General features: G+C 37.5%; 1 protein-coding gene across 3 annotated transcripts in view; it reads right to left on the reverse strand.

Annotated features, from left to right (window-relative positions):
- ADAM12 (ADAM metallopeptidase domain 12) overlaps nt 1-26,614 on the reverse strand; it is a 291,574-nt gene that overhangs the window by 113,352 nt on the left and 151,608 nt on the right. For all 3 annotated transcript variants that reach the window (XR_015794354.1, XM_088131906.1, XM_088131905.1), the window contains exons 4-5: nt 12,824-12,902; nt 6,740-6,816 (exon numbers count right to left, since the gene is read on the reverse strand). Coding sequence is in view for 2 of the 3 variants with exons in the window: in XM_088131906.1 (XP_087988032.1) it covers nt 6,740-6,816; nt 12,824-12,902 (156 nt within the window). In the remaining variant the exon portion in view is untranslated. The remainder of the gene's footprint in view (nt 1-6,739; nt 6,817-12,823; nt 12,903-26,614) is intronic.

The raw sequence follows: 26,614 nt of genomic DNA on the forward strand, positions 1-26,614 counted from the left end.
AAAAATGGTGTATGGTTTCAACTGCAGAATCAGAGGAAATGGAGAAATGTTTTGCACAAGGGATGTTATTGTATCTCCCTTCAGTCAGATGCTGAGCCTTCCTAAAGTGAATGGTCTTCTATGTGAAATGGAAGTAATTCTATAGAGATAATTGAGGAGTATGAGAAAATTATGGAAGAGGTCATTGAGACAGTAGAATGGGATTTTATTTATTTATATGGCCAACCATATAACAACAGTGACTCTTGCTGGCATACAAAAATGAAAATCCAACAATTAAAACAATAACCCATGGCGTCCCAGGGAAATGACACCTTCTAAACATTAAAACACATCATCATCAACAACAATAGGGCTAGCCTAACCTTTTGGCCTGAATACCTGAGAAACACCCAGGCCTTCAGAGCCTTACAAAAGGCCAATAGGGTCAGGATCTGGATTTCCAGGGGGATGCTGTTCCACAAGACAGGTACTGCCACAGAAAAGGCACAGCTCCTGGATCCAACAAGATCACATTGTTTAATAGAGGGGACCCAGAGCATGCCTCTGTGCTAGATCTGGTGGTTTGGGTAGAAACAATGGGAGAAAGACAGTCCCACAAGTAGATCTGTCATTCTATTTATCCAGGTCAAAGACTGTTTAATTATTTGCATGGCTTTGTCTGTTCTGAGTAAGAATGGGACAGAAAAGTTACAGGAGGACAAATCACTGGCAATGATCTTCCGTATGGAAGTAAACTTATCTGCCAAAATAAGCTGGGCTAGCAATTTACCCAAAGAACACCAAAGAATACTGTCTTTGTCAGAATCTCAGCCAAGAGATCCCCATTTGAGCTGCTATAAAGGGCAACCCAGTTTCTTTACAGGTGTTTAGCAGTACTAGGACTGAGGAAATCATCTTCAAAGCCCACCAACCAAGTTCCAGCCCATGTGTGGGAAGAACGTGTCAGAAAGATATACTTGGAAGTGGGTCAAGACCCTGATATAGTCTTTCTTTTCTGTGCTTGAATGTTGGCCACTAGTCATCTTCTCTGAAAAGCTAAATTAGCAAGTCAGAAATTGCCATGGCACTTACTTTGGATCCCCTAACATGGGTGTGGTACATCTGTGTACGCCTTACCAAGCGTTTCAGAGCCTGTTTATTTGGTGGGATGTTAAGACCAAGTAATCCAAGTAATGGGAAGTGTCACGATCAGGATAAAGAATTAATTCAAAGTCCCCTCTGCCAGTGGGTGCAGTGTATTGTATATTAACACATAGACAATAGTATGGCTCCTCTGGGTCCCAGAAAGTGAATTCTCCTTCTGGTTCACCAGGAATTAAGCCATTTAAGAACATTAGAACATACAGAGAAAAGGAAGGATATAAATGTAATAACTAAATATTGTCCCCAAATGTAAGTTTGATCTGTATTAATGCTTCTTTTTTTGTTAGCAAAAAGCAACTTAAGTAAAAGAGGAAGATAAAAGTGTACAAACACTTACTGGGAGGCAATTCTCTTGAACCCAATGAAGCTTACTTTTGAGTAGGAGTGTATAGGTGCACTGCCAGCTAAATTTCCATTGTGTGTATGCTTCAGTTGAATAGTGCTTTAAGGCAATAGTAGCAGCCTTTCCAAAACTTGTTCCAGTACATCTCAGCATAAAGAAAAAAAGGAAGCTAAGCACTCTGAAGAGTTTTTTAAAATTGTTTAATCAGATGTCACCAATTCTGGGAAGTTAGGTAGACATCTGGAAATTTGAGGGCACATTACAGGCACTCTTACCATGCTTCCTGGCAGTATGGCTAGTCACACAACACTCATTCACCAGAAAGTAAATGGGTGAAGATACTCTCTGCCATCCCTTCTAAGTCACCAGCTTGCTTGCTTCCATCTTAGCTTCCTCCTGTTTTCTGGGGAGTGGCAGATGGACATCATTCCAAACAATTATTGGGAAATATAATACTCATCATAAAAGGAGATGTAAATGTATCCACCCAGTTTCAGGAGTGCAGGATAGGTTTGTCTGATTTCCTTTCTGCTGAATGGAAGGGAAATAAGTAAATCCTTTGGGTGTCTAGCTTCCTTTTTACACTCAGCAAAAGTCAGGAAAGGAATATCCACATCCCTTGGTAGATATTACTGCATAAGACATTGGAAGAATGTCTTTGGAAGAGCAGCATATATCCTATTACCTCGATCTTTAAACAGTTCAACAATATTATCATCTATGCACTGCCAATAAGAGCATCATTCAATGACTCTGTAGCCAAGATAAGCTAGGACGGAGAGAACAGTAATTCCCAGCCTAGGAGATCTCAACTAGCCTTTAACAATAAAGAGTAAGTGGCAGGAGATCTTTTTCAAGGGAGAAGAACTTTCTTGGCTTTGGCAGCCATGACTGAATCATTCTGCTATTTTAATGGATCCAAAAAGAGGTTAGTTTGAGTTGTTGCTGTTGCTGTTATTATTTTATATATTTAAGCAGACTCCTATCTGCTGACAGAGAATTCTGATCATCCTTGACATTACTGCTTCCTAGCTTTTTCCCATATGCTTTATATGGTTTTGTTTCACTGTGCAAAGGACAGAAAAATTAAGGCAACTGCTTAATAGCTTTGGTTAGAAAGTGCCATCATGGTTGCATTCTCATTTTAAATGCCTCTCCTGTTACAAATAATTCATTTTATTTTCCTAAATATATAGTAGACACATTACTATCCTAAAATCTATTCCAAAGTAAAGGATGTGCATATTTATCAAGTCATCCCGAGACACAAGTTACGTATATTAAACTTTTCACACTACAAATCCTATTTATCTAGCATGGCTTTTATGTCTGCTATCGAGGAACCAAACCTAGAGTTAAAATGTGAGTGATAACACTAAATAAGATTAAAGGTCTTGCACTCAGGAGTCATGGTACTATAATTGACTTATCAGCAAAAGATTTATGTACAGTTTTTTCCTGTACACATAATGGATAAAGAACGTAGAACAAAGCAAAGAGAGGAGCTTAGCTACAATAACATTAAACTGGATTTTTCAAATAACATTGTAGATAAAATGTTTATGGAATAAATGTTCTCCTGCTCTTTCAAGTTTAGTATGCACATAGTTCTATTGTCTGAAGGCCTTAAAACAGAGGTTGGCAATTTTTCAGGTATTATCAAATAATTATGCATAATGGAGGGAACCAATATATTATATTACATCACATCTCATATCTCATATCTCATATCTCATATCTCATCATATCATATCATATCATAATGCCAAAACACAACATTTCAGCATTCTTTCCCAAAATTTCAGATAAAGCATTGTTGTTTTCAAAGATTTCAGGAGAGAACAGTGAACTCTTGTAAGGGGTGCTGTGATTTTGAACTTTTATAAAAGAATATTTTATTTGGGGTGGGGGCGGTTGTCACAAATGCCATGAGAGATATGGTGTCTGTGGATGCAGACATTGCTGTATGTCTTTATGAAATATCCAACTAAAAGAAATTCCCATCATTTATTGTGAGGTAATGGACATATATACATGTTCAAAGTAAATAAATAACTGCAACAGTGAATTTTCTGAAACCAGAACATACTTTCCTTAATTTAATAAACTTTTAAAAGCTAGCATTTTATGGTTTAAAATTGTTTTATGGCCTAAGGTAGGAAGGTAGGAAGGTAGAAGAAATGAAATGGTAATTGAGAACCTTTCCCAAGCTGAAGTCCTTCTGTTATGTTGGACTTCACCTTCTAGTTGAGGAAGGCTTATGTGCACAGGATCAAGAAGAAAGAAACATGAGAAACAATCTGTAATCTGGAAGAATCAGCAGTGTCCACAGCAAAGTATATTAACCCCAAAAGGACAACGTATATGTGACATCATACAAATGCTACCATTATGTACTTTCATCTTGATGTCTTACATATGTATGTAAATTTGTGCAGTGTCACTGTCGTTCACCTTATGTGATTTGCCCTTTCCCCTCTGCCCACCCCATGGATACCCATGAACGCCTTAATTCAGAAAATGTCAGTGAAATGTCACATAGGCCCAGGCAAGCTGTAATCAGATAAAAGGGATTTTTAGGTCACCAGCTGAGTCATACAATTTATTGCTCTGTTTCACACTGCTAGAGAGGACAAGTAACCTGCTGTGGATTTATGTAGCCAATTACTTTACTAACCTTGGCCCCACTTCCTCAACAAGACAACTCAACCATATAGTGATTATCCTCCTCTCATTTTTTTTAACTGTAACATTCCTATTATGTGAAGCTTTCTAATTAGTTAATGGAAATAAATTTAAGCCCATCAGAATACATATTAATTAAGCAGACATTAATATAGATGTTAGAATTGCAAATAGCATTTAAAAAAATAGCATTTTCTCCTCAACTTTGCTCTTATACCTATACGTTTGTTTCTTCACTATGTGCTTCTATAGAAACCCTTCACAACTTCTAGCATAACAACAGAAGAATTTCTGGTTCAAGCCAAGGACCCATTTGGTTCAATGTATACCCACAGTGGCCCGCAAATTCTGCTCTAGCACTACATTCTTCTTCAGCTTTGTGCTTTACAAACTGGTATTGGGAGTGCCCTTATGCTGGATGTAATTTATAGCTATGATTAGTGGCCTTAGCTTCATTTATCATAGTCATATAAAGTACATTTCCAAAATAGATCTTGAACTTCTGAAATCAAACAGGATTTTCTCTGATTGATATATAAAGCTGTACTGTATTTGAATGGGAAGTCCTCAAGTACCACAATTCAGATTATACTAAGGACCAGTTTTACTTTTTTTAAAGGATTGTATCCTTATATTTCATGGCACAAACATTTTTATGATTAATCAATCTTTGATCTCTAGCCCTCTTTAACTTTGTACGCCATAGCAACATTTCTTATTTCTCTGCACCATCACTAATCCCTTTGAAGCCTCTGTCAATAACTCTTCCTTTTGTTCTCTGTCTACAGTGAGATATATTTTCTACCCACATTATTGAAATGTGTTTAAGAGAAGGAGTTTTAAGTGTGCTAATATTAAATTATACATCAACATCAAAAGAAATTCCAACTATAATGACAACATAGCATTATGAATATTTCTTAATATAGGAAAGCAAAAAATCCTTCTTGGCCTAAGGCATAGTAAGAAAGACCATGCAATCAACTGTTAAGTCCTAGAAGATGAGTTGTATTACTCACTAGTTTTTATTAACTAGCTTTGATTCTAATACTGTAAGACTCAAGATTATTAAGGATAAATGGTGCTACCAAGCTGTGAATTGAGTTTATTAAATAAAAACAACAAATGGTTCTGTATGACATACCATCTCATATGGATATCTCAGCTGTCATGATTTGGATTTAAAGCAGACAGGATAAAGAGCAGAATAGATACAGAATACTGACCACCAAATGTTTCCTCTTGAGATGACGCCTAAAACACACTGAGAGGAAAATCTAGAATTGTTCATATTGTCTGCTTCAGAATATGTTAAATATACTGAGCTAGCTCCTCAACTGCTTATTGTATACTTGGCAATATCAAAGTGATACTAAAAATATTCAGCCTGAAGCAAATGAAGAACAATGATGCTTAATTCCAACTTTGCTTTTCTAAATATATATCCACAATGCAAACTTACAGCAAATTACAGGATGATAACTCAGAATGATTTAGTGAGCAAACTGCAGTGTTCCCAGTTGCTGGGTATATAAAGTAATAGATTTATGAACGGGGTCCAGAATATAAAAACCACCATTTAAAGATTTCCCAATAGATTTGTGACTTTTCCCTACATTATTAAATTTGCTTAATTTTTTATTCAGTTTCTCAGTTTCCTTTGATTAATAAACATCAGATACTATGTGAACAGTCACATCTACAGTAAGTGTTAATTTGGATTTCTCAGGAAATAACTAGGCTGATTACCTTAAGCAATAAAATGTTCATTCCTAGCTTCTCTTTTTGGGGTGAATTCAAATAATATTTTTTTAGACTAGTGTCAGTGCTCAGATTGTTTGTTCCCAATATCTGGTAAATGGAGATTCACTAGCAATCAATAGCATCCATACAAAACCATGATGGTGTCAAGAAGACAACACGTGCACAATGACATCATCATGTCAATGGCATAATCGTGTATTTGCATCACAATGTTTGACATATGAGTATTGTCATTTTGGTGCCCCCTTCAGCCCATGTTTTATATTTCTACATTCTTAATATTCATAATTTATGTTGTCATTGTAGTTGATGCTCATGTATAAATTAAAACTAGCATACCTGAACTTCTCTAAAAACTTTTCAATAATGCAGAGAGAAAAGACAATTCCTATAAACAGAGAAAAAAAAAGAGGGGATATTTATAGTTTCAGAAAGATTAGTGGTAATGCAGAGAAATGCAACTAATGGACAAAACAGATGGAAGAACAAACAGTAGGACAGAATTCCTGAAGGGATGAAAATGAATCATAAAAGGTTATGATGATCAGGTGAACTCTGTGGTTATTCCAAAGTGACAGAAGGTATCAGGAGGCAAGAGAACAAGACATTCCAAGATACTCGCTTTATAGAAGATCTCTTCTCATCTTTAGAGGAGGCCATCATCTAAATACTGGCAATACCTTCATCTCAGTTTTACTAAACAGCCTCTTAGCCCTACAAGAGCTAGACTAACACATTGATCTTGACTGGCAGCACCTGTGAGTGTATATTACGTCCATGATCTCAAATTCTTTGTCTTACCTGAGTCCAGAACATGTACTCAAACTTACTGCAGATTCAGCATATTCTTGTACATAGCCATGATAGAAGCAATGATTCTAATGAGACAGAGAAAAAAGAATCAATTCCCATATTCTATGTGTAATCTTATTGCTGATGTGTGACATGTTCTGTTCCTTCTTTTATAAAGGTCTTTTCTGTATTCCAGTGATTGGGGAAATAATCATGCTGAAAGCATCCTTCTGCCTAGTTTGAAACAAGGCATGAAAGTTTTCAGGATTTAATGCCAGATTTATATGAGCTCATGGCAATATCTATGCTGTACCTCATTCAGCAAAAGACAATGATCAGACATGTATTTAAAGTGATTCTCCCTGACACACCTGCTCTTTTTGATTATATTATTATTGGAAAACTATGATAGGAACAGTTTGTAAAATTAAACAGCAGAGCAAATTATACTGTCATTCACCTTTAGGAATTCATTGTAGATATAAATTTTAAATTATGCAGATCCATAAGACATAATTAAACATACTGCACAATGTAATAAAACCATTTCCTATTTAACAGCTTCACAAAGAAATTGATCATGAGAAATAGGGTGGAGAGGAGAGAGAATATTTTATCATATTATGGTGACTTGGAAGCAGCATGTTATTAAGAACAGGAATGAAACGGAATTCACTTTCAGAAGCCACTCCTGTTTCAATTTGTGGCAGGTTATTGTATTTCTTTTTAATAAATCCAGATGCTTATCAAAGGAACCATGACAGAAGATACATAGTCAATAAAGTTGTGAATTTGTCCGGAATTCAAGGTTAAAACTATTGCTGATGAAACATAATACCTTCTCCCCCATTATGGACCTGGTTATAAAATAAAGTTTGTGTCACAAGCAGAATTTCTAGCTCCTTTGAATGCCATCTGGAAACCAACTCTCCCCCCCCCCCTTTGTGAAAGGTTGTTATCTTATTAATGCAAAGAAAGCTATCTCTCATATTTCAGCATAACAGTCATCTCACCAACCTCTATTTCTTGGTTCATTCACATCTAAGCTGCATTAATTAACCTTTCAGTATCAGGGCATGGTTTTCAATTACATAGTCTCAGACAGCACCCTTCTAAAGGTGCTTGATTTGGTTAGAGAAAGTAATCATATGAAAATATCACAGTTGAGTTTTAATAGTTCAGGAGTATGAAATTTGGGCAAATTTGATCACCACATAAAGAAAATATTAGCTTAGCACAAAAGTATTTCTTTTTCTCTTCATTTTATGTGAAAAGATGTAAAAAATGACAAGTGCTATAAACTACATGCAGGGCATATCTATATGGATAAAATTAACATTAACTATATGGATAAAATAACATAAAAGAAGTTGGTTGCCTTGTATGTTTACTGAATTATCTTTTAATCTGTTCCAATATCAGCTTAATAAAAATAATGTAAAAGGGGAGAAATTCATATAAAATAAATTATGTGTGTCTATGTTCATGTGTTTACAATAAAAGCAGCAATAACATGCATAATAAAGCAATATAGAACAACAGTATAAGAATTATATTCAACAAAACTTACTCATTAAAAGCAAGGGGTGGGGGAGAAAGAAAAAGAAAGCCCCAATCTTTCAACATGACTTCTGGGAAGGCTAGTGAAGTGGTAAACTTCAATAAGCCTCTAAAAGATAGGATATTCACCTGCAAACAACCCCCAAATGGCTTTCTGCAACTATCATTACACGCAGCAAAATCTCTCCTGGTGATCTCGGTGACACCCCAGGCCTATTATGGTAAATGTGATCTGATAGGTACTCTTGGCCCAAGTTGTTTGCAACTGTACACAACCTTGAACTGGGCTCAGTAACTCATTAGGTAGTGCAAAGAAGTAGGATGGGCATGGCCAGGTACCCCTTTCAACAACCTAGCACTGCATTAGCTTCCAAGCCAAGCACATTAGAAGCCTCACATAGAGTGTATAGTATAATCTAAACATGCTGTTACCTATCCTTGAGCAACCGTAGCTGGGCTATTGCTATCCAGAAAAGGGCACTGTTTGTTTCCAGTGGAAGCTGGCAATATGCATTCCTAAGCAGAAAGGTTACTTGGGCCTCCAGTGACAATGATGACTGTAGAAGCACCCTGAAACTAAGTTCCAGTTCTTTCTGTGAGAATGCTTTCCCATTTTAAAACAGATAAACTGCTAATTCCCAAACCCAGAAGCCCTCTTCTCACAAAATGCAGTTGGTCTGCCCCTGGCGCCTGATGGACCCGTCAGGGTTTCAGAAGGAGCTGGGGGGTTTTCCCATGGATTTGCTGGACGGTCCAGCAGAGGCCTTGGCCGCCACCTGGAATAGAGAGGCAGCCAGGGCCTTGGACAGGATTGTGCCTATGCGACCTCTCTTGCCACATTGGCCCCAAAACTCCCCATGGTTTACGGAGGAGTTGAGGGTTCTGAAGAGGGTTAGGAGCACTGCAGGAGGAAGACAAAGACCAAATCTGACCGAACACAAGTTAGAGCCGCTATCAAGGCCAACATTGTGGCGATAAGAATGGCGAAGCACCATTACTTCTCCGCTTTTATTGCGTCCGCAGAATGCTGCCCAGAGGCCCTGTTCAGGATCACTAGGTCCCTCCTTGGTAAGGGGGATGTGGGGGTTCATTTGCAGGGCCGCACAGAGGAATTTTTGGAGCATCTGCAGGACAAAGTCGCTCGGATTCGTTCCAAGTTGGACTCCAAGTGTGGGGCAGGGTCTGGGGAGATACCGGGGGGCTGTTCTTACCCAGTTATCTGGGAACAGTTTGATCCTGTTGATCCTGAGGAAGTGGACAGGATCTTGGGGACGGTGAAGGCCACCACTTGCCATCTTCACCCATGCCCCTCCTGGCTGGTGAAAGCAGCTCGGGAGGTGACATGTAGTTGGATCCACCAATGGTTAATACATCCTTGCAGGACAGAGTGTTTCCAGCTGCCTTTAAAGAGGCATTGGTGCACCCCCTCCTCCAGAAACCCTCCCTGGATCCTACTGTACTGGACAATTTTTGTCCAATCTCCCACCTTCTCTTTTTGAGAAAGTGGTGGCATCACAGCTCCAAAGGGTTCTGGAGGAAACGGATTATCTGGACCTTTTCAGTCAGGTTTCAGGCCCGGTTATGGAATGGAAACGGCACTGGTTGCACTTATGAATGATCTCTGGCAGGAGCGGGATGGTGGAAGTGCAACCATCCTTGCTCTCCTTGATCTCTCAGCGGTTTTCGATACTGTCGACCATGGTATCCTTTTGGGATGGCTCAGGGAATTGGGGGTGGGCAGCACGGTTTTGTGCTGGTTTACCTCCTTTCTCCAGGGCTGATCCCAATCGGTGGTGATGGGGGCGAGAAGTCCCACCCCTGGCCCCTCCTTTGTGGGGTGCTGCAGGGTTCTGTTCTCTCTCTGCTCCTTTTTAACATCTACATGAAACCACTGGGCGAGATCATCCGTCATTATGGGATGAGGTATCATCAATATGCTGATGATACTCAATTATACATCTCCATCCCAGGTGAGGTAAGCGATGTAGTGACTGCCCTTTCATGGTGCCTGGAGGCTGTAAGGGTCTGGATGGGGAACAACGGGCTTCAGCTGAACCCTGGTAAGATGGAGTGGTTGTGGGTTAATGGCTCCTCTGTATCCGGGACTTTGTCATCTTTGGTGCTGGATGGGGGAGCACTGCCCAAGACAGGCCCAGTCCGTAATCTGGGGGTCCTCCTAGACTCATGGCTCTTGCTCGAAGAGCAGGTGGCAGCCATGGCAAGGAGGGCCTTTGCACAACTTCGAGTTGTGCATCAATTACGCCCTTTCCAGGATCGGGATGCCCTTTGAACAGTCACTCATGCCCTTGTTATCTCCCATATAGACTGCAATGCACTCTATATGGGGCTACCCTTGAAGAGTATCTGGAAGCTACAACTAGTCCAGAATGCAGCTGCACAGGCTATTGGGGGGCCCACATAACTCCGTTGCTCCGTGAGCTGCACTGGGTACCAGTTTGCTTCTGGGTCCAATTCAAGGTGTTGGTTATCACCTTTAAAGCCCTACATGGCATGGGATCAGGTTACCTAAGGGACCGCCTCTTCCCCATGACTTCAACCCGTCCCACCCGATCACACAGAGAGGGCATGCTTCGGACCCCCTCGGTAAAAGAACTCCAATTAGCGGGGTCCAGAAGGCGGGCCTTCTCTGCTGTAGCCCCCACTCTTTGGAATATGCTGCCTCTGGAGGTGTGATTGGCCCCCTCACTCCTGGCCTTCCGAAGGGCTTTGAAGACCTGGTTCTGCCACTTGGCCTGGGGTGGGGAGGGAATACATCAAGCGTGGGGATGGCTAGCCTCATAGAGGCCTGCTGTCTTCAGCCCCAGATCCATCATCTTCTTGGACTTTCTCCTTTTTTAGTAATGTTTTGTTTAAATTTTTATGTTTCATATATTTATGGTTTTAATGTTTTGTGAGAGCCGCCCAGAGTCCCCCACTGGGGGGAGATGGGCAGGGAGAAATGTAATAAATAAATAAAATAAATAAATAAATAAATAAATAAAATCTCTGCCTTGACAAGATTCCGTCGTTGTTTATTGGCCCTCATCTACCCCATCCTTACATCAGACAATGTTTCAAAACATTTATGTTGTAGCATAGGAATTCTGTGGGCTTCATGGTACCCTTGAGATTAAAGTAGCATTGAACTAATGCTTATTGCAGAGCATATCCTAACTTTAGTTTTTATTTCCAGTCAAAATAGTGTAATAGTGTGGCCTTCCTTAAGCGAGGGGGTATCTAGTAAAGTCCTCCCTGTTAGATCTTATCATGCAAGCAGATGTTATTGGGAAAAGATCCCACAGATATCCAGACACTGAATCAGGAAGGGCTTTAAAGATGAAAACCAGCACTTTAAATTGCATTCAGAAGCTGAGTGGTAATTCATGGAAGAAAGCCTTCTAATCCCATTAACTATATATTATGCCTTTGAACACCAACTGCAGGGAATACAGCTAAAAGATTATACTGAATTATGTTGGGGCGGCTTCCCTTTGCCAGCTGCATGTTCATTATGAGAAAGGAAGTGCTGGGAAAAACAGATATATCTATTTGCATTTTTTCCCTCTCACAATACTGAGAATGAGAAACAATACTGCATTTTCCACCACTTTGTCTAATTACATCCATAGAAGTTTCTGCTTCTTGCTTCACCTTAAAATTTGTAGGGAAAACTCTGGAAGAACTTTAGTGAAACTATTGATTATAATATTCAGCTTAGTTACACATTCCAGAATTGCTCATACTGAAAGCCCCAATATAAGACAAAAGTTATTATGTAACTTCATTTATTACTATCCACATGGCTATTATGAAAAGCACTGAGTTCAACAGCTCTTTTAAACATATAATTTTAATGTTGTAATGCCAGTTCAGTTGGAATTAATCAACACATAAAAGACAAATGTAATAATTAAGTTCATCCACTGTGCTGTTTTAATTAAGAAATCTTATTTACAGCTAGAAAAACAAATTGTCATTGCAGCCCTACATTTTTATTGAGAAGAGGATGTAAATGTTTTGTGAAGATATTTGTTAAGATGTTAATAAATATCAGGCAAAGCTTGGATCCTTTTATCAACTCTCCTTCCACACCATCATCTATAATATATTTTCAGGGACTGATCCCATGAAAATGAAAAAAAATAAAGGGGGCCTTCTAGCTTCAGTACTGAAGGAGCCCAGGAAGGCTCTGTGATCTTTTTTCTGAGAGCTTCCGTATCTTGAAACCTGGCTCTCACACCTCATCTTTGCAACAATAGATGTTCTTAGCTTGTTTGAAACCTCTAATAGACACATTTTCAAAGAGCATTAAGTGCACAAAACTTACAGCAATTTAAAACCCTAACATCGTGGTTCCATTGGAGCATTTCCTTCCAGAGATGTGCATTTTGAACAAAAGGGTGAGTAAACTACAGCAGCAAAGATCTAAAATCAAATATGGACTAGCCATTTTATTTTCACGGATCCCTTTTTGTCTCTTTAATTATGAAATATCATATATCGCCTCCAACCACAGGAATTCACAAAGCTTACCGTGTAATTACGTATGACAATAGCGCTAGTACCATCTTCCAAATAATGCATTTCTGTGAAGTTGCCAGCAAAGAGGCCACTGGGGAAAAATATTAAAAGGAAATCTTAGATAACATTTCTGCACCAAATCATTTTGATTTAAGTTACTTTTTCAAAAATGAATGGAAATAAGAGAAGGCTCAATACTGGAACACAATAGATAGAATATTTGAACAATGTCTGTAAGCAAAGAAAAGGAATTTTCCACAGTTAGTCTTTCTTTCTGAATATTAACAAGTGTTCAAGCAAAAATAAATCAGTACTTTTGATAAAGTAATTTGTTTCAATTCCAAATGCAGATCTTTTTTTAAAGCATTATCTTTAATTCATATCTTTCCCTAATCAGATACTTCAGATCAACTGCTCTGGGCTGTTAGGGAAAAAAGTTGATTATACAGCATGTAAAATTAACCCAAATATAAATTATCTGGAATTGTCTCAAAGGATTTACAAGAGACTTTTCCCATTCTGTAGTCCAGATTTTAAAATATTCTAGTGAAAGATGATGTATGGATTTTATAAACATATACAGTTCTATCCTAAACAATCACTAAACTTAGATTTGGTTGTAAGCTTGGAGCATTGGATGAGGGAGGGGAGAGACTGAAGCCCTAGTGAATTCGTAACATTTGCAAGTGAATCACATGGTTGTTAAATGAATCCAGCTTCTCCAATGGACTTTTTTGCCAGAATTCAGTTAATGAGTGCATGATTTGTTTAATGACTGCAGTAATTCATTTAACAACAGTCATTAAAAAGGTCGCAAATTGCGATCACATGACTGCAGGGGGTAGTGTGATGGTTTGCGACAGTCGTAAGCGCTAGTAGAGGTTGTAAGGCACCTTTTCTGAGGCTGTTGTAACTTTGAACCTTTGTTAAACGAACAGTTGTTAAGCAAGGATTACCTGTAAATTAGAAAGATCAGCTATGGCTGTATAATATCTTACTATGTCATGGTTTCTTGAAATGTCTGTGTATAAAGAATCCATTTATCTAACCAGATCGCTCGATTCATGCTAATGTTTCCCTCAAGAGGCACAAGTAAAAGCTTTAGTACTTAGGCCTTGGAAAATATATCCCAACAGCAAGCAACTGGATCATTTGGCTTATCAATAGTCATGGGCATGAGCAAACCAGGAAATTGAATCTCTCAGAGCTGATGCTGCAATCCTGAAAATGTCATGGATTTTTCATTTTTAGCATTTTTCTTCCATTTATTTTAACTCCCATTTTCATAAGCAGGATGTTCTTTTTTATTTTAATTAAAGCTCTTCTGGATGTGGCTAAAAATTATTTCTGTCATTCTTTGTGTCAAAGAATATCAGACCATATTTTTATCAACTTCTAATCAAGCTACTGACAGCACTTGCAAAGCTCAGAAGCTCCGCCATTCTTTCCCTGAATCTTCCAGAAAAAGACCTGCATTTTGAGTTTTTAAAATTTATTTTGCGTGAGCTAATTACTTCCATTTTAGAACTGACTGCTAATTCTCCAAACTAAAATAATTAGAATACCTTTTATTTTCTAATTCCCCAAAAAACTAATGTGAACACTTTGATTCAGGTAAGCTTTATGTCTGTGTGTGAGATTGAGAGAGAGAAAGAGAAAGAGATTGCAAAATTGAGAGATTGAGAGAGAGAGAGAGAGAGACAGACAGACAGGCAGACTTTGGTGTAGTGGAAAAGGTGCTGGCCTAGAAACCAGGAGACTGAGAGTTCTAGGCCTCCCTTATGTATGAAAGCCAGCTGGGTGATTTTGGGCCAGTCACTCTCTCTCAGCCCACAGGGAAAATTGTTATTGTAGGAAAAATAGCAGGCTGGAGTATTAAGTATGTTAGCCACCTTCAGTTGGTCCAATATATATATACATATATACATATAGGCAGGATAAAAATCTAATAATAATAGTAATAGTTGTTGCATGAATGGCTAGCAGGTAGATTCACCAAGAGACATTTAGAGCATGCACCTCAAAGTGTGTTTCTGAATTCAAATCATTCCTAAGGAGAACACTAAATAAAAGAAAATTATATTGATTATCTTGCCATTGCAAAGATAGGTAAGAATCCCAACCAAGATTCCTTCATTGCATCCTCAAGAAGCCAATCAAAATAATGTTTTGACAGTGAAAAAGCCATTACATCTATACTACATGAGAAATCTTTTGAAACACTCAAAATTTGATGTGAGACATTGGTTAAGTCTTTTGGCAGTAAAATCAATTATATATCCTTCAATCTAGACATAAATGTTGTACAATTTCAATGGAAGTGTCCAGTGATCTGGTTTTATATAATTTATTTTGGTTATTTCAGCTTTAAGACACAGATAAAGTACTTACGGAACTATGCGAAATCATCTGTATGCTCACTTTGCTGGGTATTGACTGGACAGGTTCAAGATCTTATTAATGCCATGTTAAAAGAAGAAGGGACTTCGCTTCTTTGAAGCAATAACTGTGACAGCATTCCATCTCACTGAAATGGAAAACTGCAAGAACTATTGCCCAATTCTCAAATATCTCATTTTTTGCCAAGCTGTTGTACAGTTGCTGTTGGTTAAAACACTTAGGCCTATTTAAATCAGGCTTAGACTAAGAAATTGGGTGAGGAATTTTTTTGATCATCCTGTTGGACCTCAGTCTTGAGAGAGAAAGCAAAAGGAGATCCTAGTTATTCATCTGTATCTCTTAGCAGCTTTTGATACCAGTGGTCATGGCATCTTAATGAATCTGCTTTCTGAATTGGGTTGATACAGTTGTTTCACCCTGCAAGTCAGTTTGTCTAAACATTCCCTACAGGTTCAACTGCAAAAGGTAGTATAGGGGGGACTTCTGTGGATCTCTTCACTTTTAAGTTACAGAGTTCTTTGATGCTCCATCCTCCCTCCATCCCTTATAATATCTATATAAATCTGCTAGACAAAGCCATACAAAGATTTGGAATTAAGTATCAAGTATACATTGATGATTTCTAATTCTCTTTTAATTGTTATCACTAGAGAACAAAGTGACCTTAGTAATCTAGAGACCTTTTTTCAAAACATTCAGCCCTTTCTAGACTGAGAGAGCTTGGTTATGTTGATCCAAGTTTCTGGCAATTTTATATGGGAGTCCTGTGATGTAACATGATGGGATTCCATATAAAAATTATTCAGAAGCTTCACCTTATTCAGAATGCAACTGCTATGATTATGATTAGTTTATTACCTAGTTCAGACCTGAGGCCCACAGATGTATACAGCCCACAAACCCCTTTTCCCCCCTGTCCCTAGAGGAACTTCCATTCACAACTGCCAAAATTATAGCATTAAGCAAGAGCCTTAACTAATTTTATGAAACAACCCTTAAAATCCAGCATAACTCAAGGGGGTGGGGGAACATAAACTATTTCTACTCTGCATCACTCTTACCCCACTAGAAATGTTTTATAGCCCCAGCTATCAAAATATGGTCGATTCTGTACATAAATAGAGCTATGCTACAATAATTCAATGTGCTGGTTATTTCATATGATTGTTGTGTAGAAAAATTAAAGGAGGGAATGTCAAGTACGAATGATGTTCCTAGAGCAAATTAAGATATATACTTAACACGCAATAAATAAATAAAAATATCTGAAGGAATATTTCCACATATATGTCCCTGCTCATGTCTTTGATCCTCTGTGATAGCCTTCTCTGAGAACAATCATTATGGTAGCTTCCAAACTTTGAAAAGTCCTCCTAAGGGAGATATAATAATTCTACATTTCAATGGCATCAAATTAAAACACAAGTTTAAATATCTTGGCATTCTGATATTTTATTAATAGAATCATAGAATAGAATGAGCCATTGAGTTCAACCCCATCTTGAGGAATCCAAATTAAAGCATCACTAACAGACTGCTGTCTAGCTTTCATTCAGCTTACTTCCAGGATGATAGAGAACAGGTCTATTCTTTTGTGTGATGTCCTTTCATATACTGTATTTAAAAAGTACTATCCAACTTGCCCCCATCCCTCCAATTCTTTCCTTAAGGATAAACATTCCTAGGTTTTTCAATCGTCCTTCATTGTTCTGGAAGTTATCTTCTCTTGCATACAACTTATGCAAAATTGTACTCATATTTCAGGCTTATGTGATACATCTTCATCACCAAAGATATCACAATGATGTGCATAAATATTACAAAATCAAATAATAGTAAAATCTAACTAAAATTGTCAGCTTTGGCAGCTGCGTGAACCTAGGATTCAGGAATTTCAGCAAATGCATTATTTTCAATTTAGCACAAATACATTTCCATATATATTAGGGAGGGTATGTTCTGCTTCTCTTTCTCACAGCCCTCATCCAATGGCAGACCTTTCCTCTCATATCAGGCAAGCTTGCAGCAGGCAGTTTACATAACAGCTTCTTGAAACTTTAATCATCTGGGAACCAGCTATTTCATATACAAAGTTCAATGGAGATTAAAATTGAATTCATGAAACTGAATGTCGTCAACAGTGAAATAAAGTTTCTAAATCACAAAAGTAATAGTTCTACTTTATACTGAGTTGGTAAAGTCCCAGCTCATGTGTTGTGTCAATGATGGACACCATACTGAGAAACATTCAGACAAACTGGAACAAGTTCTGAAAAAGAAAGTGAGGATGATCAAGGACTAGAAATGATGCTGTGCTGACCAATGTCCAATGCTCAGCTGGGCAGAGCTGAAGCAACTCTGCATATGAGAAACTCATACACAAGTGCACATATAAACTGGGCATAGCAGCATCTCAACAAATCAAACTCTTATCAATGAGAGCTGCTTGTATATACTGTAGAGGCTGTTTTGCAAATAACAACACTGTATGCACTGGAGGACAGGGTTCAATCAGCAACATAAAGGGTTAGGGAAAAATAATCAAACAATTCAAAGATGGGGGAAGCTTTTTAATATTTTTCCTCTCAAGACTCCACATTACTTGGGAAAAAAACTGGAAAAAACATGAATTTTCCATTTTTTAAATGACTTCACATCTATAAAGTAGATTCCTTCCTTCTTTACCTGTGTTAACAATTCAAGGCATCAACCTTGCTTGATTTCTTTGATCAACCTTGCTTTGCTTGATTTCTTATCTAAAATCCTTTCTTAACAAAATTCTGTTTAAAATAATTGCATAATTTTATTGGCTCTTCCCACAGCGGTCCAATCACTACATATGCTTGATTTTCTGACATGAACATTTGAATTATATATTAAAAATCCAGGTAGTAGTATCACCATTAACCATGGATGCTAGGAAAGCAGCATATAAAGTGCTATAACTGGATGCTTGAACGCTTCTTATTTATTTTTAGGCTTTAATTGAACTTATAAAGGAGATTTTTTTTTAAGAAACACAGTTGCAAAAATAAAAGCACTCTTTTATTTTGCTTTTTTCACCTTAAGTCTCTAAAGCAAGGATTCTACCTTTTTTTTTTTTTTTTTTTTTTTGCCCCTTAAATGTGATATATTTTACTCTGCAGGCTTGTTCTATGGCTTTTGATATTGTTTTGACAGCTAAATGAAAATCTGGGTACTGTATAACATATGCCTCTAGGGTCGCTTTCTTTCTTTCTCTTTTCCCCCTTTTTGGCAGAAGCAGTTGTTATTCCCCTTTTGAAAATGCCTAATGCTTTAAAAACTGCCTTGTGGTATAACACTTAGTGTTGATATCAGGCGATTACAAATCATGTGTGGGCATTTCTTTAAAAGGTTATTGACAAGAAACCAGAAGGAAGGTGTGTGCGTTTAGAGGTTGCATTATTCCACTTATACTTAATATTAAACACCATATTCAGCACATGAATCTATGAGATAATTTGTCTCCCTTTCAAAGGAGACATAATTTACTGAGTTGATTTACATGTCTTTTTGTACCTTCTCCCCCTTAAAGGAGATAAACACAGAAAAGCAAACCAATTTAGAGGGCAATCTTCTTAACATAATTGAATCAATGTAACTGAGAAAGGACATGGATTTAAACAGCACTAATCCATCACACTTCAGGATCTGCACTATGAATTGTCACTATGCTTGAGAAAGAGCGCCCCCGTCAACCGCCTTAGCAGTTGGTTCCTGGTCCTTTCCATATGCAAAGTAGGAGCAGAGCTTTTTCAAATGTGTCTCAAGTCTTACTGAATCCATCAACTGATTTAAGCTGCTGAAGCCCAACCTGGCCGACAAAAAAACTCAAACTCAATATTTTGCATGCCTTCAAGACTGCATTCTGATCCAATGCCAAACAAGATCAAAAGTCAAATCTATAATTCACATATAGGAAGCTATTTGTACTGAATTACACCATTCATCTATCTAGCTCAGTATTGTCAATGCTGTGTTCACAAAACATGCTAATTCATGCTGAACTGACTCTTGTTTCATTGAACTAACCAAAGTAACTTCACAACACAGTGAAGAATAAAGTTACCACATAGGCACGGTCTGTTGGGCTAAAATGTTGTTGGCTATTTTGTAGTTTACTCAGCTAGATAGTATTACCTGGTAGATAGTAATACCTACTTGACTGATCTCTAAAAGCTAAGCAGAGTTGTACATGGTTAATAGTTGAATGGGAAACCATCAGGGCATTTCCTCTTGTTGTCAATGGATCTATATGGACATATCCATAAATCACCAGGTGCTGAATTCAACTTAAAGGAAACTGCACTTTACTTTTAATCTGTAGCCCAGTATATCTGGACAGTGACTTTCAGATAGGACTTTTTCTCATCCAGATGGAGATGCCAAGGATTGAAAGTGAGACCTTCTGCTCTGTCCCTGAGCTATTTAAAACTGTAGAGTCCTTGGGGTTCAAACCCCACTCCCTTCTAGCACTAAAGATGTTACCTAGATGGGTAACAAAACATCTGTAGCAAAACAGCTCAGAGAATCCCAAGGACTCCACAGTTCAACCCTGAGCCACATATATTCTCTTCTATTGCTATTTAAAACTTTCTGTGTTTCTTTGTAGCACAGCACAAAGACTTTCATTGACTCATTTCCTTGTTGCAAATAGAAGGAAAAAACAGTTCAATACTGCAAGGAACTCTTCTCCTATTTCCCTCTCCTTATATGGTTTAAGCTGGGTGACAGATCCATCCCCAGCAAGGCAGCAGCCTGTGCATGCTTCCCTAGGAATAAGACAATTTAGCTCAATGAACTTAATGAAAAGTGGCTTTTTTTTTTTGTTGCTGTGATTAGATTTCCAGACTTTCTCTATGAAAGACAAAGCGTACATCTGTATGCATGAATAACTTACATGAGAGTGATTATATGTGCATGCATACACGCACAGGTTTGTGTGAGACTGAATGGTGCACGATTATGTGTGTGCATGCAAGAACAGTTTGTATGCATATACAAAGATAAGGATTTGGTTTTACAAATGGGATGCCTTATTTTACAGGCAATTAATTTTAATGAGTAAATTCATACCTATTAGTTGGTACTTAGATAGTTTGACTGGCTTGGTCTTTTTAAAGGGGAGAGTAGCCCCTACTATCACATGTTACCTCTTTCAAAGTCAACTGGATTAACAATACCTGGCTAAAACTGACATTACTTTTCTAACATATCATCTACACTGAAAATCTCATATAAATCCTCTTTCTGTATAGTATTTCATTCTTGCTAACTTTAGGCCAGTGAAGTATAATAGTTATTCCTTTTAAAATCCATTGATCTTCCTTTGGTTCCATCAGAATGTGCAAAGGCTTCTCCAGTTAGGTTATCTCAACTTTTGTAATAGAGATTGCTATTTTTTTATTCAACTGCTAGCCTTCTGGTTATTAAACAGGTTCACAAGAATAAACAGGTCTCTTATTAAACATGCTGCTACATGCAGGAGCTAAGAACAGATGTGCGCGCATTTTCCAAGTCTTTCGCATTACAGTATAAAAGATGAACAAAGGATGTTCCTGGTTTTCCCATTTCCAGTAACTACAATGAAAACAGAGACAATTTCTGTGTATTCTTTAAATATGTCATATTCCTTCCTGCTGGTTAATTGCCTAATGTGATTTAAAATGCTGTAGGATGTTTCTCCATTTAACATCTTCATTCTGTAACATTCCAGTGGGTAACATACAGCATTTAAATGTCACTTAATAGCATTATGAAACAGGGAGGTAAGGAGAAAATAACTTTATAAAATGGGCAAGGAAAGAAACAATCAAGAATTTTATGTTTTATTAGTGAGTACATTGCTTTCCTTATGTCCTATGTCTTTTGTAAAGGCAATTGTATAGGACATTTTAAAAATAGAGCTGTATTAATAAGGCTCTATAGCAAAAAGAAGCTTCAGTGATGGAGCATTCAGATGGCTGGAGTAAAGATACATGGAAACATAGTCTAATTTTTCCTACTGTCTAACACTTTTGACTTTCTGCATCTTCCATATCACAAACACTTTCCATAACAGTCCTGGATATTATTAGGAAGAGGTGTCTGAAAACCATCTGTCAGATTGGGAAGATCTATGTGATACTTTCAGCAGGTGGCGCCACCTGAGGGCTGAGCTATTTTTCACATCAGGTCTCTGGACTGGCCAGCTCAGATACTCCCTCTGGCATTCAGGGCCATGTAGTGGGAGCAGGGCTCTTGAATTAGGGCCACCCCAAGGATAAAAAAAACCCCTCTGTTTTTTTAAACTGTCATTTCAAACAAACAAACAAACAAAAAACAGTAAAAAACACTATGCAAAAATAAATTAAAAAACAGTAGTATACACATAATCTAATTAGTTATTAAGTTATAAAAATAAACACCCTCCCTTAAGAATCAACTTGCTAAATAGATATGTCACCTAAATATATCACATACATACTTAATAACAGTATATCAATAATAGATACATATATAGACAAATTTGTCTATTTTGTAAAATACTATGAAATTGATGCCAAAGGGAAACATTGTAGCATTTTAAATTAGTAGAAAAAACAGACTTTACAAAAATGTGTAAGTTAAACATTTCTTGAATCCAGTCTTCAATATCAGGAGTAGTAATACTTTTCTGGCTCTCAGTATAACTCTCCTGGTAATTCCCCATGCCAAAATAACCAGAGTTCCTCAAAAATGGTCAGAATCCACAATTTTGGAATATAATGCAAAGTAGCATTCACATTTTTAACATGAAAATATTTACACTTACGTCTGCTTAAGATAAATAGCACTCTGGGTGAGAAATTCCTTTGGTTCCACCACCCACTTTTTCAGTGCTACGTAGAACTATCAAGTAAAGCTGTATATGCTGACTTTTGTTTAAAGTAGATAATATCTGGCTGAAAAATAACGCTAAATGGATTTATTTATCCAATATAAGCCTGAAAAAGGTTGAAGGTTCATATTGCCTTTTTGTCCTAATTTACTACAGACATTGTACTCAACAAAAACTTATTTAAAAAGTTCAGCCATCCTCAGCTCAGCACACAAGGTGAGTGGTCTTAAGGCTAGCTCTGCCTTTGCCTAATTAGCAGGAAAATATGTTACTACTTAACTCCACTGGTAGATATAGGGTATATAAAGAATGACACCAGCACATCTTCTTCCTAGCAATTCTACAAACATTATAATTTTTTTTTGTTTTTCCCAGAACAAAATGGAAAGTTTGCTTCAGTATGTCTAGGAAATGCCCAAGGCAAACAAGCATTAATAAAGAATCATCGCATCTGAACAACGCTGTAACACCATCAATAGGTAATACATGAGAATACAGATTGGAAAGCACTAGAGAGAATAAAAAGAGCTCAATGAAACAAACAGAAGTTGACCTTGGCAGAGGAGTGAGAAATCATAAATATACTGTAATAAATCTACAACGGTATTGTGAGGGGAAAATTATTAGTAGCCTTTTTATATGTTTCAATGTAAGTTTTGAGTGCATTTAATAAGGCCAAGATAACTGAAGTAAGTAGAACTTAGAAGTGACCTGTTTTATGGTGTGTCTGCCTCCCGTGTTTAACATGGTTTTTTCCCTGACAGTATGTAGCCTGCTTCAGCTCCTGTATCTTTCCGTAATATAGTTATTAGGATACCAGCTAGTGGCTGCCCGGCTAGATGAAATGAAAGGAGTGACAGCTGAAAGTGTTTTCCCACTGCTTCCTAATGCTTTTCTAGTCACCAAAAGGATGAAATTTTTTTGACAGCTGCCCACAGTATTGTATTTGAACTAACCCTTTATCCAGGCCCAGGTGATGAGGGGAAGTTAGTCACATCCCCAGATGAAGGATTTTTCAGCAGAAAGGAAGGGACTGACAAACGTTGAATAATTGTTTACTGTTTTATGGTCTAACAACTTTTTACAAAGTAAAGCAAAATTCAAAAAGGAGATAGATGATAGATATTCTAAAAAAAAAAAAAAAACTACTAAAATTACATGTGTCAGCTCCAGGAAAATAAATATAATCAAAGCATTAATGCATACATTTACATCTGTAGCTCAAAGGGTAAAATCAAGGTCAAATCCAAGTCACATCATCATATTCTACACTGCAAATCCTCAATTAGGCAAACCAACTTCCTCCTTCCTGCTATATCCCACTGTTCTTATTACAGGCACCTTACAGGGACTACCGGATATTCAAAAATATAAATGTCTTCTACATAGCAGCAATGAGATACAGAAAACCTTTACTGTCATGTTGTGGTCACGTGGAATTTTGCATGCCAGATTTGGGGGACAAATTCCCTTTTCCAATTTTTTCCCCACAACAATACAACTTCCCCCTCTCCCTAATTAGATGGTAAATTTATGCCATGCTAAGAAACCTAAATAGACAAAATTCATGTTTTCTTCCCATCTGAAAAGCCACACACACACATATAGCACCATAAGTGGTGAAAACAATGTGGCACTTTTATCACTCAATCGCAGGATTATTAGGAGGAATGTGGATTCTGCTACTAAGTAATTCACTTAGATCATGACATCAGAAATGTAAGATTTTGCTGGACTGGGCAAAACAACTGTCAGGTTTCTCAAAGGGACTGCTTGTTATTTACCCTCAGCACCACTTAAAACAGTGAAATTAAGGAAGATAAATGAGCAAGAAATTGGCTATATATAACAATATTCAAGTAAGAGGTCCAGATGATCTCCAACTATCTTTCTTTCTATTTTTCCTAGAGCTGGGCTGAAGTAAGTAGTCATTGGTGGAAGAGCCAAGATTTCTCAACTGGATAGAGCAGGGTATGTCAGGAGGTTCAGCCTGACTGGTGGCAGCCTATAGTAATCATCTTTCACTGGGGATCCCTTGAAAGGACAAAGCTATCAATACACTTTAAGTTATCTCTCCATCCAGCCCCCATCTTGTAACAGTATGGCTGGGTCTAATCACCCTGTGAGCTTCTCTCAATAAGCAAACACCTGAACTAATCCAGCAAGATATATCTCTATATCTGCAAGGAAGCTAAAAATGATTGTTTCCTCTTAGGCTTCAGCATAATTTTATCAGTTTTCATTACATTTCTAGTGGCTTATTATCTCACTTGCTGTTTAAGAATATTTTATCATGCTTTTCCTTGTAATACCAGGGTATAAATTGCATTATGAATCAGTCTAGAAGAATATTATGCTATGCCAAGGAAATGATCAGCTTTCGGTAATGATTGCTAAAAAGTTTCACCCACAAATGGTTACGTTCATTCAAGAGAATAAGACAATTTGTAATTCACAGAAACTATGTCACCTGGTCAGACAGGACTTAGAGATAATTTGCTTGCTTAGTATTTAAATATATTAGCCTAATGAGGAGGGTTTTTCCTTTTTTTGGTTAGAATAATACAGCATAGCAGTAAGGTAGAGAAACCTTTCTAAGGAGGTTTTCAAAATAAATTTAAACTTTTAGTAAAAGTCATAGTGCCACATAACTAATTAGATATTATTGAATGCATAAATTTCACTGAAACTCAGAAGAATTACAATTATAGTCCAAAGTACAATAAACAATTTGAGTCTTGTGGACTCTTGTCTATCTACAAGAACATGTGTTTTACAAAATATGTGGGTTCTCATGAGACATATCTTAAATTTTTTTCTGAAAAGGATAAGATTATACACACACGTACACACAAAGATAATAAAAGCAAAAAATGAGAGTATAATTGTGAGTATATATAAATGCATTTGTCATGTGGAAGAGATATATTAGATATCCAAATTCAGTATGTCTATACAGTAGGACATTAGCATAGACATATATAATCAAATAGGAACAGCTTGGTTGATGACACTAAAAAATGTAGGCTAAATGTGAATAAAGTAATGTTTAATTAAGGGATTCTTCTAGAGTCTTTAATGCTGTGTGAACTTTTAAATATAATATGTACAAAGAAATATGGAATTCAGTTTTCAGTAATTTGCTATTAATTTGCTATAAATACAGTCACTAACAATAAAAATTGAATTAATTTCTTGTATTGCAGCATTTCATACATCCTGAGAAAAATGGATAATAGGGTTATAGCAGCATTATTTTTAAAAAACTGTTCTGTAATCTTTCCAATTTCCATCAAACCTTTCAACTAAACCAAATAACTAAGTAGCATTGCTACTAGAGAAAATAATTTGTACCAGTTTGATTTACAGAATCTCCAACACAATTTAGAAAGACTTAATGCAAGGGAATTTCATAATTTCATATAATATTGAAAAGGTTTCATTGTTTTTAAATGATGTGGATATACCCCATTTTTCAGACATGGTTAATGCTTGTCATTGGTAAAATCTAACAAATTTAAGAAGGAATATGTGTTCTTGCTTCATTTGAAACAAGTTGGAACTTGTGACCAGTTATTTGACTGGAATAAATTTCCTCTAATACTATAAAGTCCTCTATCTTCTGTAGCAGGAGTCAGACAGGAGCAGGCCCCTCTGTCCCTTGAAGTAATGAGGGGGGACTGGGGACCTGCAGGTTGATTCTGTTATAATGATAGTCAGGGGAGGTTGTTTGTGGATGTGTGGGCTGGTGGTGGGGACCTCTATTAGCACATAACCAACTCAGGGTGATTGTTTTCATTGGGGTAGAAGTTTAGGGTATAGAGGGAATTAACTGCCCCCAAGAGGGTAGGGCTGGCAGTTTCATTCCTGTAGTGGTGGACAGGCGAAATATGGTGGAGGGTATCAGGTAGGCCATTCCAGGGAAAGGGAATTTAGTGGGAATTTCCATTTTTGGCCTGTCAATGACATCTGGGTGGTTAGACTGATGGCGTTATTGGCCTCAAGGTGCTGATCATCTGCAAATATGACTCATTTCCAGTAAGTCCATTCTCATCCACAATTTAGAGCTTTTCAGCAGCCTCGACACTATGGCCAGGAAGGTGAGGTGGCTCTGATCATGAGAGACACCTGACTGTGACCAAGAACACTGCTGTGAAGATACCAGGATGTGAGTGTCTATATGTGATGCTGGGTTGTAGAGACAAGTTAGGGATCCTGCTTGATTACCAATCACCCTCCCTGAACTGTTTGATCTGGCCTCGGGGTTGACAGTAGAGTACATGAGCCTGTTGGTGTTAGGTTATTTCAATCTGTTATCCTCCAGGAATTCATGTTCTCCATGGTGACCATGGGCTTATATCATGTTATCTCAGCTTCAATGTGCATGTGCAGTCATATTTTGGATCTCATTTTGCCTCTGAGCAGTTGTTGAAGATTGAGGGAATTTCCATCATCCCATTGCCATGGTCAGGTCATGCTCTGGTCTACTTGGATTGACTGCCTCTTGGGATCTCTGTAGGGTG

This window comes from Python bivittatus, unplaced genomic scaffold (genome assembly GCF_059951505.1).
Source record: "Python bivittatus isolate LINGU-HERP-01145 unplaced genomic scaffold, Pbiv_v1 ctg000980_np1212, whole genome shotgun sequence".
Taxonomy (NCBI): domain Eukaryota; kingdom Metazoa; phylum Chordata; class Lepidosauria; order Squamata; family Pythonidae; genus Python; species Python bivittatus.